The sequence below is a fragment of the Perognathus longimembris genome, chromosome 7 (assembly GCF_023159225.1).
Source record: "Perognathus longimembris pacificus isolate PPM17 chromosome 7, ASM2315922v1, whole genome shotgun sequence".
NCBI lineage: Eukaryota > Metazoa > Chordata > Mammalia > Rodentia > Heteromyidae > Perognathus > Perognathus longimembris.
In genome coordinates this window covers 17,352,224-17,372,833 of record NC_063167.1, presented here as the reverse complement: position 1 = coordinate 17,372,833, position 20,610 = coordinate 17,352,224, and the positions used below count along the sequence as shown (strand labels likewise).

General features: G+C 40.0%; 1 protein-coding gene across 3 annotated transcripts in view; it reads left to right on the top strand.

Moving 5' to 3' along the window:
• Positions 1 to 20,610, top strand: part of Eya3 (EYA transcriptional coactivator and phosphatase 3) — an 82,930-nt gene that overhangs the window by 12,659 nt on the left and 49,661 nt on the right. For 2 of the 3 annotated variants that reach the window (XM_048350635.1, XM_048350633.1), the window contains exons 2-3: positions 14,541 to 14,642; positions 19,048 to 19,091. In XM_048350635.1, the coding sequence (XP_048206592.1) occupies positions 14,610 to 14,642; positions 19,048 to 19,091 (77 nt within the window). In that variant the 5' untranslated portion in view covers positions 14,541 to 14,609. The remainder of the gene's footprint in view (positions 1 to 14,540; positions 14,643 to 19,047; positions 19,092 to 20,610) is intronic. The other variant, XM_048350634.1, reaches the window with a different exon arrangement.

Sequence of the window (20,610 nt, the reverse complement as noted above, 5' to 3'; positions counted from 1 at the left end):
ATTTGGAGAAACTTCAGAGGAACTGAATAGCTAATTGACTTTCATTCAAGATTAGAATTCTTGAGTTCTCTTCTGTTTATACTTTTTGTTTTGTTTTCTTTTCTTTTTTGCCAGTCCTGGGGCCTGAACTCAGGGCCTGAGCACTGTCCCTGGCTTCTTTTTGCTCAGGGCTAGCACTCTACCACTTGAGTCACAGCGCCCCTTCTGGCTTTTTCTATGTATGTGATGAGGAATCGAACACAGAGCTTCATGTATATGAGGCAAGCACTCTATCACTAGGCCATATTCCCAGCATGTTTATCTTATCTGTAAGGTATTTCTTTTTTCTTTTTTTTGGCCAGTCATGGGGCTTGAGCTCAGGGCCTGGGCACTGTCCCTGAGCTGCTTTTGCTCAAAACTAGTTAGTACTCTACCACTAGAGCCCCAATACCACTTCTGGCTTTTTCTGTTTATGTGCTACTAAGGAATGGAACCCAGGGCTTCATGAATGCTGGGTAAGCAAGCACTCTACCACTAAGTCACATTCCCAGCCCTCTCTAAGGTCTTTCTTTCTCTCTCTCTCTCTCTCTTATTCTCTCTCTCTCTCCCCCATTTATTTATTTATTTTTGGTGCCTATATTGGGGCTTGAACTCAGAGCCTCACTTGGCTTTTATGCTCAAGGTGGGTACTCTACCTCTTGAGCCACAGCTCCACTTTTTTTTTCTAAAACAAATACATTATGGCTTATTATGTGCTAGGCACTATTTTAAGACCTTTTGGGTATTAATACATTCAATCCTTACAACAAGTTCTGAGAAAGGCACTATTATTCACATTTTGTAGATGAAGTGCTTGAGATGGGGAAAAGTTAAATCACTTGTTTAAGATTTCATAGCACTCATTAGTGTTAAAGCTGGTATTTGAACCTAAGTAGTCTTGCTCTAGAGTTTGTACTTCAAAGATAACTTATGCTTGCCAAATCTGCTTTATACAGAGATGAATCTCATTGAAAGGGGGTAAAATAATGAGTTTTAGACTTGCTTTATTCTTTTTTTTTCTTTTTGGACTGAAATAACAGCACTGAAATGATGAGGGATGGTATTATTGTCTTGCATACTTTTTGATAAAGGCAATACAGGGCTTTTAAGTCATGGCAATAGGTTTTCTATGCAGCTATTCTACCATATAAGCCATTCCTCTAGCTCTGCAGATTTTTGAAGAAACTGATAAATTTGAAGAAATAAAACACTAATAAAAGAACTGAACAACTTAAGTTTTGTATTTCTTTTGACAGCTAACATATATAGAGATACATACATACAAATATATACACATATCTATATATGTACATTTCAAAACAGTTTTAGTATAGTATATATTAAATAATGTTACTCAAATATTGGTGACTTGTTTAATATATAGGATAGTTACATAGGTGGGATACATAGATATATAGATTGCTAGAAATGGATGTAATGAGATATATTCTTTCTCCTTTTTTTTGTACCAGTTCTGGGGCTTGAACTCGAGGCCTTGAGCTCTTGTTAGCTTTTCCACTCAACTGGTGCTCTACTATTTGAGCTGCACCCTTACTTCTGGCTTGTTGCTGGTAAATTGGAGGTAGACTCTTAGATTTTTCAGCTTCACTGGCTTCAACCTAGTCCTCAGATCTCAGCCTCCTGAGTAGCTAGGTTTGCAGTCAAGAGCCAGTGGTGGCTGGGAATATGGCTTAGTGGTAGAGTACTTGCCTAGCATGCATGAAGCTCTGGGCTTCATTCCTCAGTACCACATAAACAGAAAAGTTTGGAAGTGGCACTGTGGCGGCTTAAAGTAGTAGAGTGGTAGCTTTGAGCAAAAAGAAGCTCAGGGTCAGTGCCCAGGCCCTGAGTTCAAGCCCCAGGCCTGCCCCCCTCCCCCCAAAAAGCTACTGTTACCCAGCTATTTTTTCCAATACAACTAGAAGCAATGAGGTTTTTTTTTTCTTTTTAAAATATTTATGTTAATATAATATCCTGTTAGGCTACAACGCCTACAGAAAAACATGCACTTATCAGCTCAGCGCTGGTGGCTCACACCTGTAATCCTAGATCTTCAGGAGGCTGAGCTCTGAGGATCACAGCTTGAAGCCAGCTTGGGCAGGAAAGTCCATGAGACTACAATTAACCACCAGAAAACTGGAAGTGGTGCTGTGACTTAAAGTGGTAGAGCACTAGCCTGCAGCTTTTTAGAAAAAATCAGGGACAGAGCCCAGGCCCTGAGTTCAAGCCCCACAACCAACACCAACAACAAAGCAATTATCTTAGTTATGTTAACTTCACAGATGAAAGGATTATGAAGATAAAGTTTGGAATTTTATTGGAAACCTTTATGGGAAAAGTTTATTAATTTTTATTAAAGATAATTTTATAAACAACTTCAAATGATTCTTTTCTGAGAAATAGTATTGGTAATTGTGAAAGCAATTCTTTCTGTTCTGAGTCTGTTCCTAGTAAAACAGGTTTATTATTAAGAATTTGAGGGCTGGGAGTATGGCCTAGTGGCAGGAGTGCTTGCCTCCTACACATGAAGCTCTCCGTTCGATTCCCCAGCACCACATATATGGAAAACGGCCAGAAGGGGCGCTGTGGCTCAGGTGGCAGAGTATGCTAGCCTTGAGTGGGAAGAAGCCAGGGATGGTGCTCAGGCCCTGAGTCCAAGGCCCAGGACTGGCCAAAAAAAAAAAGAATTTGAGGCAACAGCTTCATGTTTCTTATAGTTGTAACTAGGGTATTCCCAACCCTTGTGTGCAGTTTGCAGGCTTCCTTCTCAAAAGGGCTTGGTTTGTATATCTCTAACATAGGCATGGTATTTTCCTAGTAATCACAGTTGAAATGATCAACTCAGGGTATAATTGCTATGTGAATTTTTTTTAAAGAGTAAACAACACACAAAAAAGAATTCTATGCAGCCTATGTAACTTTCTCAATAAGTTCTAATAAATTCTTTTGGTGAAGTGTTACTATAAATATTCCTACAGCTGACAATGCTATGCCATGTTAGCCATGCCTCTTAAACTAGCCAGAAGAATTCACTAACTCTACCACGGCTGAATAGTGCTATAAATATGTTCTCCAACAACCACTGGCGTCACAATGATGGATACAAAAATAAAGAAATGGGAGCTGGGAATATGGCCTAATGGCAAGAGTGCTTGCCTCGTATACATGAAACCCTGGGTTCTATTCCCTAGCACCACATATATAGAAAGCGGCCAGAAGTGGCGCTGTGGCTCAAGTGGTAGAGTGCTAGCCTTGAGCAAAAAGAAGCCAGGGACAGTGCTCAGCCCTGAGTCCAAGGCCCAGGACCAGCAAATAATAATAATAATAATAATAATAATAATAATAATAATAAGAAGAAGAAGAAGAAGAAGAAGAATGAAAGAAATAAAGAAAAGGAAGGAAGGAAGGAAGGAAGAAATGACCAGGTGTTGGTGGCTCACACCTGTCATCCTAGCTACTCAGGAGGCTGAAATCTGAGGATGGTGGTTCAAAGCAAACCTAGGCAGGAAAGTCCATGAGACTTTTACCTCCAATAAACTATGCAAAAAAAAGCCAGAAGTGGCACTGTGACTCAAGTGGTAGAGTGCTAGCCCTTGAGCAAAAGAGCTCAGGGACAGTGCCCGGACCCTGAGTTCAAGCCCCAGGACTGGCAAAGAAAAAAAAAAAAAGAACTGTCTCAGAAAGGCAAAATTTAGTTCTGCAGAAGTGTACACAATAATAAAAAATCTTGCAAGTAAGCATGCAGAGCAGGCAGCTTGTTCTCCTATTTATTCCTACTGTAACAGGCCTTACTTCCTCTGCTCAGACTGGTTCAGTTCAGGTTCACAATCTGCTCACAATTGGCTAGTTTGAATAAGGTAAAATGTATTTACATAAGGTGACCATTAAAAGACTTTGAAATAAGATTAACAGTACACAAGAAATCTCAAAATATACCATATCTTCTGCTATTTCTTTTCCTTTTTTTTTTTTTGGTGAGCTCTCGGGCTTGAACTCTGCCTGGGCACTGTCTCTGAGCTTCTTTTTTTGCTCAAGGTGAGTGTTCTACCACTTGAGCTACAGTGCTATTTTTTTAGTTTATTGAAGATAATAACATAGTTTAAAAAAAAAAAAGGAAAAACACAGTTTTCTGACCTGGCTGATTTAGAACCATAATCCTCGGGTCTCAGCCTCCTGAGTAGCTAGGATTACAGGCACGAGCCAGCAGTGCCCAGCAGCCCTGAGACTCTTTATCTCCAGTGAACCACCAGAAAACAAGCAGTGCTATGGCTCAAAGTGGTAAAGCATTAGCCTTGAGCAAAAGCGCTCAGAGACCATGCCTAGCCCTGAGTTCAAGCCCCATGATGTAAGGGGCCAGTAATACTAGCTGGTAAGGAAGCTGAGATCTATGGATCAAGGTTTGAAACCAACCTGGGAAGTCAAACTCATCATCTCTAATTAACCAGGAAAAAAAAAATAGAACTGGGAGTGTGGCAGAAGTGGTAGAAGCAAAAGCCAGTGGTAGAAGCAAAAGCCAAGTGACAATGTGAGGCCCTGAGTTCAAGTTCCAATATCAGCACAAAAAGAAATGAAAAAAGAAGAACATCCCTTAGGAATAAACATTAGGGTTGGGAATGTGGCTTAGTGGTACAGTGCTTACATAGCGCTCTTTAAGACCTGGGTTTGCCTAACCCAGTGATAGTGGAAGGTATCGCCCTAACCCCAACCAATCTTTAAACCTTACACTTAGGATAACCGTAATCCAAGAGCAACCTTAACCCAAACCCTATCCCTAGCCCAATCCGTAGCCCTAACACTAAACCTAGACCAAACCCCAGCTTTGGATTCTAACCAAACCCTATCCCTACACCTATGGCTAGCTCTAAACCTAACGGAACCCCCAACCTGAGCAATAAACCTAGGCCAAACCCTATCCCTACTCATAAACATAGTCCTAAAGCCAGCCATAACCATAACAATAATCATAACATTAACCATAACCCTAGCACTAACCCTAAATCTAACCATAGCAATGGCCTTAAACCTAGCCCTATCCATAACCCTAATCCTAACCCTAGCGCTAACCTGAGCTATAATACTAGCCCTAACCCTAATCAGACACAACCCTATCACAAACCCTAACCCTAGATCTAACCCTAAATCTAACCATAGCGCTAGCCCTAACACCCTAGCCCTAATGCAAGCCCTCCCCTAACCCTAGCCCTATTCCTAAACCTAACCCAAACCCAAGCCCTAAGCCTAGACCTAAACTTATTCCTAGCCCTAACCCTAGCCCAAGTCCTAATACTCACCTAGCTCTAACCCTAGCCCTAACACTAGCACTACTGGGGCCCTAACCCTAACACTAACCCAACCCTAACCAAAACCCTAGCTTCAACAGTAAATCTAATCCTAGCCCTAGCCCCTTAGCTCTAACACTAACCCTAAACATAGCCTTTACTTCTCTTTACTTGATTTAAAATGGCAATATTACAATGGAAAAATAGCAACAATACCAGTAATGACTGCCTAAGTAATTTAGATGCTTAACATAACTCACTATTAAATGTGATTGATGTTTTAAGCCTCTGGAAGAATCACTATCAAGTTCTAAAAGTTCCCTTTCATTCTTATCCTGACAAAATTTATCTATAATTAAATGCTTGCAAATGCTTTTTATGGTAAAAAAAAAAAAAAAGACCTGGGTTTGATTATTCTTCAGTACCACATAAACAAAAGGCTGGAAGTGGCACTGTGGCTCTAGTGGTAGAATGCTAGCCCTGAGTTCAAGCCCCATGACTGGCAAGAAGGAAGGACACATTAATTCATTATTATTGGTGGATACAGACTCAATTCAGGTTATTTTTCCACAATATTCTTTTTTGATTCTACAATTCAGGATACCATTTTGCATCTGATAAATTTTATTTTTTTATTTCTGGCTATGACTTGTTATAATCAACTTAAAAGATATTATTACTAGGCTTAGTTCTTTTTTTTTTTTTTTTTTTTGGGTGGTTCTGGGGCTTCACTCTGGGCCTGGGCACTGTCCCTGAGCTCTTCAGCTCAAGGCTAGCTCTCTACCACTTGAGCTACAGCGTCACTTCCCATTTTCTGGTGTTTAATTGGAGATAAAATGTACTTTCTTGCCAGGCAGCTTTGAACCTCAGTCCTCAAATCTCAGACTCTTGAGTAGCTACAGGTGTGAGCCACCAGTGCCATAGTTCTATCTTTTGCAGTTTATATCTATCTCAGAGTGCTTTAAGCATTGTTTTTTTTTTTCCCTGTTGGTTAATGTGTTTCATTTGTATGCCTTTTTGTTGTATTGAGAAGATATCCCAAAGTTTGGTACTGTTGGCCACTAATTGGATCCTGACTAGAAAGCATTTAATTAACCAGAAAATATACAAAGAGTCTCTGGGAAAATTGCTTCAATTGATTGTTTATCAAAACAATTAGTATATGCCTATATGTTATCTTCATTTATTTTGTTGCTTGAAGTTAGAATTATTTGTGAAATTAGCTGAGTCTTTTGGGGTAAGGGGAAAACTCACCATTGAACCTAAGTCCTCATGAATGCTAGGCAAGGACTCTGTCATGTAAGTAAGCCTCAATATTTTCATTGTTTGATCTGAACATTTTACTGCATGGTTAAATGGCATATTCAACACCTATCTGAGTTGTTTTTTGTCTCAGCAGCACAAAACAATTGTATTTTCCATCAGAATGTGTCTTTCAAACTTAACATAGAGTGAGGGAAAGGGTGACATTGTCCAGAAAGAAATGTACTCATTACCTGACTTATATAACTGTAACTCCTCTGTATATTACCTTTATAATAACAATAAAACATTTTTTTAAAACCCTACACAGTCTTTCTTAGGTTCTCTCATTTTTTTTCTTCTGGCCTGAAATGTTCTGAATATTTTGTTTAGGAAGAATTTTAGAGTTTTATTTGTTTATTTGGGTTTTTTTTGTTGTTGTTGTTGCCAGTCTTGGGGCATGGACTCAGGGCCTGAGCACTGTCCTTGGCTTCTTTTTGCTCAAGGCTAGCACTCTACCTCTTGAGCCACAGCGCCACTTCTGGCTTTTTTCTATATAGGTGGTGCTGAGAAATCGAACCCAGGCCTTCATGTATACAAGGCGAGCACTTTACCACTAGGTCATATTCCCAGCCCAAATTTTAGAGTTTTATTAAAGTCAAACAAAAAAGGATAGCCCCAGAGAAACACATAGACACATAATTTGTTGGGTTACAGAAGGCTTGCTTTGCTAACACAAAACTGATTATCCACTACCATTCTGGGTTGTGTTTAGCACAATGTTATAAAATTACAAACAAACAAAAAAACTAAACCTTTAGTAAATGTTTTTATGGAGAAGCATACCACTATATATACACAATAAAATACCTTAGAGTTCAGCCCTGAGTTCAAGCCCCAGGACTGGCAAAAAAAAAAATGTTTGGAAGTATGTTTTCAGCTCTGTGCATAGAGTCATATTCTGTTGTTATTGACAGTTGTTTTTATCTCCCTGTTTTTTTATTCCACGGCCAGAAGATGGACAGCCAGCCAGCCTAAGCAGAGAAGTACTAGCAAAAAACCCCAACTCCCCCGCCTCCTTTTCTTTTCTTTCTTTCTTTTTTTTTTTGAGGCAAGGTCTTTCTATGCCCAGGCTATCCTAGAAATCTCTTCCTCCTCCTCTTCCTCCTCCTTCTTCTTTTCCAGCCCTAGGGCTTGAACTCAGGGCCTGGGCACTGTCCATAAGCTTCTTTTGCTCAAAGCTAGCACCCTACCACTTGAGCCACAGCGCCACTTCCAACCTTTTCTGTTTATGTAGTACTGAAGAATCAAACCCAGGGCTTCATGCATGCTAGGCAAACATATTCTACCATTAAGCCACATTCCCAGCCCAAGTTTTATTCTTTATATAGATTTAAAATTTGTGTATGACAATCTGGAAGTTATATCCAATAAAATTCTGTTCGATGTAAATTATATATTCATTAATATAGTAATGGTTGAATAACACTTGAATTCTAACCACTGTACTAACATATTAAAGTAACTTAAGTTCTTAGGACCTTATACAAAAGAAAAATTATGAAGTAGGAATCAGTAGTTGGGGCCAACCACTGGTGGCTCATGTCTGTAATTCTAGCTACTTGAGAGGCTAAAATATGAAAGATCAAGGCTCCAAAGCCAGCTGGAGCAGACAAATCTTTGAGACTCTTTATTTCCAAGTGTGGCTCAAGTGGTAGAGCACTAACCTTGTGCAAAATTATTCAAGTAAGAGTATGAGGCCCGGAGTTCAAGTCCCAGTACAATCCCCCTCAAATGTAATTGGGATTCTGAAATTTAATATTTGTTATTGATTAATTCTTTTCTGCCTTCTAGAGGGTGAGCTGTAGATGTGGATCTGCAGTAGAGCACTTGCTAGTATGAAGCTTCTTTTAAGTTCCCTTAGTTTCATTGATAATGAGTATGAGTATGTTGTATAGCATGTGCCACTTGCAGAAATTGGCATAAAATGGTAACATCAGAACTTGTTGGAGCATGGTGTCATTGGCTCAAGCCTGTAACTCAAGCTAATAGAGAAGCTGAGATTGAAGGATTGCTGTTTAAAGCCAACCTCAGACATAAACATGAGAATGAGACCTCCATTTCAGTAAATAACTGGACATGGGTGCTTGTCATTCTGCCTATGTGGGAAACCCAACATGTGGATTGAAATCTAGGCCAGCCTGGGTCTCATATGAGACCATATTTGAAAAATAGCAAAGGCAAAATGGGTCGGGGCATGGTTCAAGAGGTAGAGTGCCTGCTTAGTAAGTGTCAAAGCCCTGAGTTCAACTCCTAGTACCACCAAAAAGGGAGAGAGGAAAAAAAAAAACTTTTAGGGCTAGGACAGGGTCAAGCTTATAATCTTAGCTTACTTGGGTGGTAGACAAGGGGGGATATTGTAGTTCAGTGTTAGCCTGAACATAAAAGTTCACCAGACTAGCTGGGTACCAGTGGCTCATGAATATAATGTAGCTACTCAGGAAGCTGAAATCTGAGGATCACAGTTCAAAGCCCTGGCAGGAAAATCTGAGACTCTTATCTCCAGTTAACCCCTAAAAAGACAGAAGTAGAGCTATGACTCAAGTGATAGACTGCTAGCCTTGAGCAAAAAAGCTCAAGGACAGCACCCAGGCCCTTAGTTCAAACCCCAGGACCAGCACCAAAAACTAAAAAATAAAGCAATTTATTGAGTATCTTTGTTTCATTCTCCTTGCCTTCCTTATATCCAGACATGGGTTTATAACCTTTCCCCCATGGGGCAATGTCCCCTCTCCAAATCCCTTGCCCAGAATGTAGTAACTAGAGATTGCAATTTTTGCATTCATGTCCCTCAATTGAGGAAAATTGCAGTATTACTAGTTTTTGTATAGATAATTTGTTACACAAAACATTCAACAAATGATATAGTAGATGAAGGCATTATACTCCTCTAATGATTTGCTTCTATTTTGCTCTTTTTCTCTGAGTCAAAATACATACATTCATAATGTACATTTAGATCATACCATAATCCCATGAAAGTAAAGACATTTCACCTTAAGTAATATAGATACAAACAGGTAAAACAGAAACGTTTCACTTTTCACAATTACGAATCAGTTTCATGGTCACATGGATTATATTCTTCTGAGTTGAGGAAAACAAGCCCAGGGAAGAGAGCTGCTGTGAGCCTCTGTGCGTCATGTAGTGGGAGAGAGAATGTGGCTTTGGCGGATCTGCACATGAGCCGCAGTGGGAGAGAGAATGTGGCTTTGACGGATCTGCACATGAGCCGCACGCAGATGCACTGAGCACCAAGTGCTTCTGGCCTTTATGCTTGTTTTCCCTTGTGCCATTTAGACCAAGGCTTTGCCATCTTTTTTCCCTCCTAATTTACTGAATTATTGTTTTAGAGATTATATACAGTGGGGCTACCCGTATGTACATCAGGTAATAAGTATATTTCCTTTCACATAGTATCATTTGTTTCCTCATTCTCTCCCATTCCCTCCCTCTCATCTCCACTTGCAAGTTGCATAGCTCACCTTCATCAAAGTCCAGGTGCTCCACTGCTGCACTTTTTCACCTTTTTTCCTTGGATTCTGTGTCCTTCCCTTGCCTTCCCACAGATGTGCATGTGAATATACCATATATAAGGTAAAGAAAAAATAATTTAAGAAAAAAGTCCTTTGTTTCCATATCTTCCGAGATGATTTCAGTATGTGTATTTATGTATATATGAAGAAGCATTTAGGTATTTCACCTTTGTGATTTTCTCCCAAGACTATCCTCTTTTAGTCTCTCTTTATATGAGAATCTAGAATTTTGTATATTTTGTCATATCCCATTGCATTTTAGATCTAACTTCTGCATATCAGGGAGAACATACACTGTCTCTCTGAGCTTGGCTTACCTCACTTAACATGATTTGCTCTAGTTCCAACCATTTCCCTGCAAATGACATTATTTTATTCTTTCTAATAGCTGTGTAAAATTTCATTGTATATACAATGGAATATACAGTTTTTGAATCCACTCATCTATTGTGGGGCATCTGGGTTGTTTCTATATCTTGGCTGTGCAGCGATGAACATGGATGTGCAGGTGTCCTTATCATATCCTGGTTTATGATTCTCAGGCTAGATGCCTAGCCATTTTCCCCACATCACTGCCAGGATTTCTTGTTGTCAGAATTTAAAATGTTGGCCTATATAATTGGGGTAAGATGGTATCTCATGGTTGTTATGATTTGCATTTCCTCCATGGCCAGGGATGATGAGCATTTCCTCATGTGTTTCTTTGCCATTCTTACCTCCTCTTCTGAGAAATCTCTTTTTAGCTCCCTTGCACATTTAGTAATTGGTGTATTAAATCTGGAAGGGGTTAGATTCTTGGGCTCCTTGTATATATTGGGTATTAGGCCTTTGTCTGATATATTGCTGGTAAAGATCTTTTCCCAGTTGGTTGGCTATCTTTCTAGTATGCTAACAATGTCACTAGCTGTGCAAAAACTTATTTTAGGGCTGGGGATATAGCCTAGTGGCAAGAGTGCCTGCCTCGGATACACGAGGCCCTAGGTTCGATTCCCCAGCACCACATATACAGAAAACAGCCAGAAGCGGCGCTGTGGCTCAAGTGGCAGAGTGCTAGCTAGCCTTGAGCGGGAAGAAGCCAGGGACAGTGCTCAGGCCCTGAGTCCAAGGCCCAGGACTGGCAAAAAAAAAAAAAAAAACCAAAACAAAAAAAAACTTATTTTAATGTAGTCCTACATATGGAGTCTCTATCCTATCTTGTGCCCCTGGGACCCTATTCAGGAAGTTTCTGCCTGTACCTAGCAATCTAAAGTCTCTCCTATTCTATCTATCTATCTATCTATCTATCTATCTATCTATCTATCTATTGCCAGTCCTGGAGCTTGAACTCGGGTCTTGGACACTGTCCTTGAGCTTCTTTTGCTCAAGGCTAGCACTCGTTATCACTTGAGCCACAGTGCCACTTCTGGCTTTTTCTGCATATATGATACTGAGGAACTGACCTGGGGCTTCATGCATGCTAGTCAAGCACTCTACCACAAAACCACATTCTCAGCCCTCCTCTACTCTATCTTGCAGTTGTTTCAGAGTTTTGGTTATGATGTTGTATTCTTTGATCCACTTTGAGTTGATGTTGGTGCATGGTGACAAGCAGGGATCCACTTTTAGTTTTCTGCATATGGCTGCCCAGTTTTCCCAACACCAGTTGTTGAAGAGGCACACAGAACAGGAAAAAGGGGAATAAGTAAGGGATAGACCTGGATAAGAAACTCATCCTCTCAGAGACAGACTTTTTCCTATCCTAGTCCAGGTGCAGCCACTGTACAGTAAGGTTTGGGGATAGAAGTAAGTGATTCATGGAATATGTAAGTTAGGTGGTTAGTGGGACATTTTATGCTAACAGTGTACCTTAATTTTAAGAGAATATATATGTGTGTGTGTGTGAGCCCTACTTTCTATCGTTTTACTCTCAAACAAAAACTGAATAACCTATAATCTCTAGCCCAGAAGATCGAGAATCAAAGAAAAAGTGGTGATGTAAGTACAGAAACTCTTAAGAATCTATCTAGAGCTACTCAAGAAGGCAAAAATCAAAAGAAAAAGAACATATTAAGAAGTTTAAGGAAGGAGCCCGGAATGTGGCTTAGCAGTAGAATGCTTGCTTGATGCATGAAGCCCTGGGTTTGATTCCTCAGCACCACATAAACAGAAAAAGCTGAAAGTAGCACTGTGGCTCAAGTGGTAGTGTGTTGGCCTTGATCAAAAAGAAAGCCAGGGGACAGTGCTCAGGCCCTGAGTCCATGCCTCAGGACTGGCAAATAAATGAATGAATGAATGAATGTATGTATGTATGTTTAAGGGAGGCCAGGTACCAGTGGCTCATGCCTGTAATCCTAGCTACTCAGGAGGCTGAGATCTGAGGATTGAGGTTCAAAACCAGCCCTGGCAGAAAAGTCCCCATGAGACTGACCACTCAAAAACCAGAAGTGGACCTGTGGCTCAAAGTGTGGTAGAGAATTAGCCTTGTTGAACAAAAGAGCTCCAGGACAGCACCCAGGCCCTAAATTCAAGCCCCACAACTGTGCCCCCCTACCCTCCCCCCCAAAAAAAAGAACATAAGTAGTAGGAAATATGCTACTTGGGAAAAGAGCCTGTCTCAGTTAAATAGCAGTGGAACTTTTCATTTTTATAATGTAGATCTAATTTTTTTGTCTTGTCTGCTGATGCTCATGGCTCACACCTGTAACCCTAGCTCCTCAAGCTGAGATCTGAAGATCACAGTTTGAAGCTAGCACAGACAGAAAAGATCGTGAGACTGATATCACCAGCTGACCACCAAAAAGCCGGAAGTGGAGCTGTGGCTCAAATGATTGCATGCCAGTCTTTAGCAGAAAAGATAAGGGAAACATCCAGGCCCTGAATACAAGCCCAGACCAGCACACACGCAAAATTCTGTCTGTCCTTGTCAGCAAGATACAGAAAGGTTTTTCTATCAATTAAGTGTGGCACTCAGAAACCTATGGTTTTTTTTTTCTTTTTTTTCATTTGAAATTTAGGACAGGAAGAGTCGGACTTGAAAAGTTTAAGATTTGCTTAAAAATTGACTAGAAAAAGCTGGGAGCTGGTGGCTCATGCTTGTAATCCTAGCTAGTCAGGAGGCTGAGATCTGAGGGTCACAGTTCAAACACAGCCTGAGCAGGAAAGTTCATAGACTTTTTTTTTTTTTTGGCCAGTCCTGGGCCTTGGACTCAGGGCTTGAGCACTGTCCCTGGCTTCCTTTTTGCTCAAGGCTAGCACTCTGCCACTTGAGCCACAGCGCCACTTCTGGCCGTTTTCTGTATATGTGGTGCTGGGGAATCGAACCCAGGGCCTCATGTATACGAGGCAAGCTCTCTTGCCACTAGGCCATATCCCCAGCCCCCCTTTTTTTTTTTTTTTTGGTGGTCATTTGTGGGGCATGAACTCAGGACCTGGGCACTGTCCCTGGGCTCTTTTGCTCAAGGCTAGCGTTCTATTACTTTGAGCCGCAGCACCACTTCTGGTTTTCTGGTGATTAAGTGGAGATATGAGTCTCATGGACTTTCCTGCCTGTGCTGGCTTTGAACCATCATCCTCAGATCTCAGCCTCCTGAGTAGCTAGGATTACAGGCATGAGCCATGGGTGCCTGGCTCTGTAACAGACTCTTACCTTCAATTAACCACTAAAAAGCTTAAAGTGGAGTTGGGCTCTAGTGGTAGAGTGCTATCCTTAAGAAAGCTCCAAGATAGCACGTAGGCTCTGAGTTTAAACCCTATGACTGCCCTCCCAGCCCCCACCCCCAAATTAACTTGCACTATATTTAGTGAAGCTCATTTCAAATTAAATTGGGTCCTAGTTTTACATGAATATTTTTCTTTGATTATAACACTTAAAATTTTGCTGTACTTGTCTTTATTACTCAGGTCCAGAATTCCATTTTACTTTAAGTTGATTCCATGCAGACAGACTCCATATGTATTTAACTGACACACATGCCAGTTTGTCCTTTTTAAAGTGACTCAATGTGTCAGTGTTGACAGTTATGTAAATGTTCTACATTAAAGCAGGTTAGATGCTATCACCACTTACTGACTTGCTAGGCCAGTGTGTATCATTTTAAATGTAACTCTAATCCCTAAAAAAATTGTTTTATTATCTGCACATGGCTGTCGTTGTAAAATGTTGAATGCATTGGGCCCCATAGTAACCAACAGAAGTGGTTCCACGTGCTGGCTCTTGCAAGCTATTAGGAAAGCCATTGCGTACAATTCTCTTGACTTGGTGCAGCATGTCAGTTTTGAAAAGCCACGTGCAGGTGAGAGATTTTGAGATTGGAACTAACGTAGAAAGCTGGGAGTAGCAAAATATTAAAAAATTATTCTCTGATGGCCTCAATGATAACACTTTTAGCAGTATATAAAGCTTTGAATCTCCTTTTTTAAAAAAACAGACTGTGAAGACTGCGGAAAGAGATTTGCAATCCAGTCGAATAAATATAATAAAGAAATATTAGTCCTCATGGAAGAAGAGCAAGATTTACCAGAGCAACCAGTAAGTATTATCTTTAACAATTTAAAGTTGATTGTAGAAAAGCTAACCTGAAGACAACTACTATGCAGTAAGACTTAGAGATTCCAAATTAGAAATAAAAATATAGTTTCTCTCTACAGTGACAGTGTTTCATGTTGTTTTGTGATAGAGTATTGTTTATGTACCTATGGCCTTGAACTCTCAATTCTCCTGCCTCAGCCTCCCCAGTGTTGGGATTACATTATAGGTGCACATTGCATGATCTTAAACTCCTATATGATTAACTTAATGCTAAGGAGTTTATTTTTTAAATTCTGCATTACTGACTATTGAAATTTAGAAATGTCATTGTAAAAAATTGGTGGCTAGTTACAGTTTTTAGAAAATGAAACAAGACACCTGTTTACCAAATGGACAGTATATAACCATTTCTACTAGAGAAATTTGTTTTATTTTTATCTAAGTTTTTTCAATTGCTTTCAGTTTCTAAAAAGTAGTAGTATTGATTTAAGACAGGGGAAGTAAGGGCTTGATATATAAGAGTTAGGTAAAGAAACTTTCAGAGTATAAGTTTTGGACCATGGAAGATACAATAACTTTAGCTTTCAGTTTGACCTTGTAAGTATGGATATCAAACAGACCACTTGCTAACTGTTCTAAACAGGTAGAATAGGAAGAAAACTCATGAGGAAAAAACAGCTTTTCACAGTGTGTAGTAGAGATACAAAATATGAATAGAATGAATGACCTATCCCGAGTTAATGATATAGAGCTAATAACTTAATTCTAAATTTTTTGTCTTTGTTATTATTCTCTGCTTTTTTATTATTTTTGAAAAACCACAGAAAATAGGGAGAAATGATTTTTCTTTTAATGCTTTGCTAGTACTGTGGCTTGAACTTAGTCCTTAAGCTCATTGGGCTTGCTTGCTTACTCATGGCTGTTCCAGCTCAGCTTTTTGCTGAATGAACTTTTTTGCCTTGGCTGGTTTTTCTTTAGATTTGAGCCCCTTGAGTAGGTAGGATTGTAGGCATGACCCACTGGCACACAGCTTTTTTTTTTTTTTTTTTAACATAACTGATTTTTTTTTTTCTGGTCCTGGGGCTTGAACTCAGGGTCTGAACACTGTCCCTGTCTTCTTTTTGCTCAAGGTAGCACTCTACTACCACTTGAGCCACAGTGCTACTTCTGGCTTTTTCTGCATATGTGGTGCTAAGGAATCTAACCCAGGGCTTCATGCATGCTAGGTAAGCACCGTAATACTAGGTCACATTCCCAGCCCCGTAACTGACCTTTTTTTAAAATATAATTTTATTGTTATTATTAAGGTGTTGTACATTTTATGGGTCCATTTCTTTTTTTGGATAATATCACCCCCCCATGCCTTTGCTTTCCTCCAATTTCCCCCTCCTGTCCCTGCCCAGAAGTTACATAGGTCATTTTCCACATAGAGTATACTGAATAACCTGACTGCATTTGAAGATAGCAGGGAGAAATTAGGTGCTGGAAACTATAGACTGGTACTAATTTAATGTTGTTTAATGGCTATGTTTTAAGAGATTATTGAAAAGACCTTTATGGATACTTAGAAGAAAATGCCTGTTAATTGATGAATACAAGTGTCTATTAATTGATAGTTGAAAATTTTAATATGTAAATGGTTAAGGTGTCTGTGATACTGGAAAGCTGAAAAACAATTGTAAGTAGCAAGAACTAATGTTACTCCTCATTAACTCTCACTGTCTAAGTTGCAGTCCCTCTCAGAACCAAGTAATATCCTTAGCCTCTGAGTATTTCTTATGCTTGCTCCATTCTGCTCTTCATATTCTTTTTTCAATGCAGAGGCTGTACAGTCAGAAGGCAGAGGGAGGATCCCTGACCTATAGAGACCATTCTTGAATTTTTGGAAGGTCGCTTATGAGAATGTAAATGAAGTCCTGTTAGTGTTACTTTCTAGGAGTGCCTCTTCTTGCCAAAGCTATCTAGGTACTACCCGTTTGATCTTTAGCTCTTGTGGTGTGTTGTAACTGAAGAATGCTGTTTGGGGCCTGAGGTCATGGCTCAAGTGTAGAGTGCCAGCCTAGGAAGCTCTAGGTTGCATTCAAACTCTACTCCCCCCCCCCCCCCCCGCCAATGCTGTTTGTATCTTGTATATATAAGGAATAAAAACAAAGTAATAGCGTTTAATCTATGTGGATTTTTTGTGAATATTGTGTGGGTTATTTTGTTGTTTTGGCTTTCTGTTTTGTTACTACTGGGGATTGAACCCTGGCTTCTGTTCATCCTAGGCATGTGCTCTACCACTTGAGCTGTGCCACTAATATGTTCCCCTTTTTTTCAAGTACTTGGGTTTGAGCTTAGGTCCTCAAGCTTGCTAGGCAGGCACTTCAGCCATGCCCCATCTCCTGTTTTTATTTTGTTTGTGAGACCAGTTCTCAATAATTTCCCCAGGCTATCCTGACATTTTTGCTCCTCTTGCCTCAATCTCCCAAGTGTCTGGAATTATAAAAATGCATTAACAGGGGGCTGGGAATATGGCCTAGTGGCAAGAGTGCTTGCCTCGTATACATGAAGCCCAGGGTTCGATTCCCCAGCACCACATATGTAGAAACGGCCAGAAGTGGTGCTGTGGCTCAAGTGGCAGAGCGTTAGCATTGAGCAAAAAGAAGCCATGGACAGTGCTCAGGCCCTGAGTCCATGCACCAGAACTGGCCAAAAAAAATGCATTAACATACCAGGCCCAATGTCTCTTTAGCTGCATAAGTAATAAAGTCTTTTGTGTATGTGTGTGCCTGTCCTGGAGCTTGAACTCAGGTCCTGGGTGATGTCCCTGAACTTTTTTGCTCAAAGTTAATGCTCTACCACTTGAGCCATAGCTCTGCCTCCAGCTTTTTGGTAGTTAATTGGAGATAAGAATCTCACAACTTACCTGCCCAGACTGGCTTCAAACCTTGATCCTCAGATCTCAGCTTACTGAGTAGCTAGGATTACAGTTGTGAGCCACCAGTGCCAGGCAGTAATAAAGTCTTAATAAAGTGTTCTAGGATGTAAGTGCTTCCTATGAACAGTCAGAATCAAGATGATTAAGTAGATGAGATCTTGATTTGTTATCAGATTTTCAGTGCGTAGAAATATATATGAGTATACATATTGCATTATGTGTGCATCTGTTTTTGTATTACATGGACTTAAATTTATCAACTCCCCCCTTCCTAGTTCCTGAAAAGAAGGAAATCATGCCATCTATATGCAAATAGTGAAACTGGAGATTGTTATAAGTGAAATAAGCCGCATTTGGAAAGACAAATACTCTATTTTCTTCCATATATGGAATCTAGATTAAAAGAAAAAAATACATTAAAGTAGAGGAGGGACTTTATAAAGGGTAAGGAGACCAATGGGAGGGGACAAAGAATGTATTGGTAGGTAAGTATGATCAAAGTATGAAAATGTCATAATGAAATCAATCATTTTGTAGAATATAAGCTAGTAAGAATGCTTTTGCAAAAAAAAGAAAGGATGAGATGGGTGTAGGTGGTTCATGCCTTTTAATTCTAGCTACTCAGGAGGCTGAGATCTGAGAATCATAGTTAAAAGCCAGCCTGGGCAGGAAAGTGCATGAAACTTATCTCCAATTAACTACCAAAATATGGAAGTAGAGCTGTGGATCAAGTATTAGAGTGGTAGCCTTGGAAGGGGGGTGGGGGGAGGAAGAAAGAGAGAGAGAGAGAGAGAAAGAGAAAGAAAGAGAGAAAGAGAGAAAGGAAGATGAAAGAAGGAAGGAAAAGAAACAGTTATTCTTATATTTGTTAGTATGTTTTAAGTCAGCCTTTGTATCTGCAGTCTATATCTGCAGATTAATTCATCTGTAGGCCAAAGATATTGGGCAAAAGATTTGCATTGCTGGGGCTGGGGATATGGCCTAGTGGCAAGAGTGATTGCCTCCTATACATGAGGCCCTGGGTTCAATTCCCCAGCACCACATATACAGAAAACGGCCAGGAGTGGCGCTGTGGCTCAAGTGGTAGAGTGCTAGCCTTGAGCAAAAAGAAGCCAGGGACAGTGCTCAGGCCCTGAGTTCAAGCCCCAGGACTGGCCAAAAAAAAAAAAAAAAAAGATTTGCATTGCTACTGAACATGTACAAACCTTTTTCTTCTCACAATCCCTGAACAATGCAGTATAATAAATTCCATAGCATTTACATTGTATGATAAATTATAAGGAAGTTAGATGATTTCAAGTGTACTAAAAGATGTATAAGGCTATGTGCAAGTATGATGTCGTTTTCTATAAACATCACAGATTTTGTTATGGCTGAGGATTCCTGGAACCATTCCCCCACAATACTGAAGGCCAACTGCATTTGAGTAACTAGATTTTAAAGACAGGTTACTGCATTGGTTCCTTTATATATTTATATTTGCAGGTAAAAAAGGCCAAGATGCAGGAACCAGGAGAACAACCGTTAAGGTATGCAAAGTTGGATTTCTTTTTAATGATGCATTTAACTTTTTTTCGTGTGCTCATTAGTGTATAGGTATGCTTTGAGTTGACTGTCCTCTTTCTGGTTCTTACCATCTAGTTTTACATTTAGAAATTATTATAGTTTAGGGATGGGAATGTGGTTTAGTGGAAGAGTGCTTGCCTAATATGCATGAAGCCCAGAGTTTGATTCCTCAGTACCACATAAGCAGAAAGAGCCGAAGTGGCACTGTGGCTCAAGTGGTAGAGTGCTAGCCTTGAGCAAAGAAGTTCAGGGATAGTGCCCAGGCCCTGAGTTCAAGCCCCAGGACTGAAGAGAGAGAGAGAGAGAGAGAGAGAGAGAGAGAGAGAGAGAGAGAGAGAGAGAATATGAATGAATTACAGTTTAGTATTTTCTTTCCAAATAGGATCACCTGTTCTGGAGCATGGCTCAAAGTAGTGAACTACTTGGCTACCAAAATAGAATTGCTTGAGGCCAGGAGTTCAAGACCAGACCAGGCAGGGCAACATAAAACTTCCTCCAAAATAGCTTTTCTTTAAAATAAGTAGGCTGATATTTTTCCTCATGTATTTATTATTTGTTTAACAACATGTAATGAACTCAGGTTGTATATCAGGCACTATACTATGTAGGGAAGATTCAGTGGTAAAAATGAAGAATGCATGCTATTTTTTTTTTCTTCTGCTACTATGGCTTGGATTCAGGACCTGGATGCTGTGCCTTAACCTTTGATTTTTCACTCAAAGCTGGTGCTCTACCAGTTGAGCCCTAGTTCCATTGATAGCTTTTTTTTTTTTTTTTTTTTCCTGCCTGGCGGGTTACCACTTGAGCCCCAGTTCTATTTCTGGCTTTTTTCTTTTTCTTTTTCCCATGCCTGGTGCTTTACCATTTGAGCCCCAGTTCTATTTCTGGCTTTTTTCTTTTTTTCCCTTGCCGGGGCTGGTTTTGAACTGCAACTTTCAGATCCTAGCCTCCTGAGTAGCTAGGATTAAATGCATGAGCCTCTAGTACATGGCTTGAAAAAAATGTTGATTTCTTCAGTCAAGTATACAGTCCACAAAATATGAAACACAAGCCAAAACATGGGAAATGCAAATAATTCTACATTTATGGCCTAATGGCATATGGGACTCCTTAGTCACAAGCTCCATTCCCCTCCAGAAAGGAGACAGCTTCTTTCTCATCTTGTGCCCTACCTTCTTTGACACCATGATTTTCACCTTTCCATAGTTTTGACCTCCAATAAGTTGCTACCAACTAAATGAGTAATTGCATTTCACATTAATTTTTAAGAAGATTCTTCCAAGCTAGGTGCTTATGCTTGTAATCCTACTATTCAGGAAACTAAGATCTGAGGATCATGGTTCAAAGCTAACCTAGATGAGAAAGTCCTTGAAATTTTTATCTCTAAACCCCCCAAAACCCAGAAGTGGAGCTGTGAGTCAAAGGGTAGAACTAAGCTTTGAAAAACAACAACAACAAAAATTCAGAGATAGCATTAGGCCC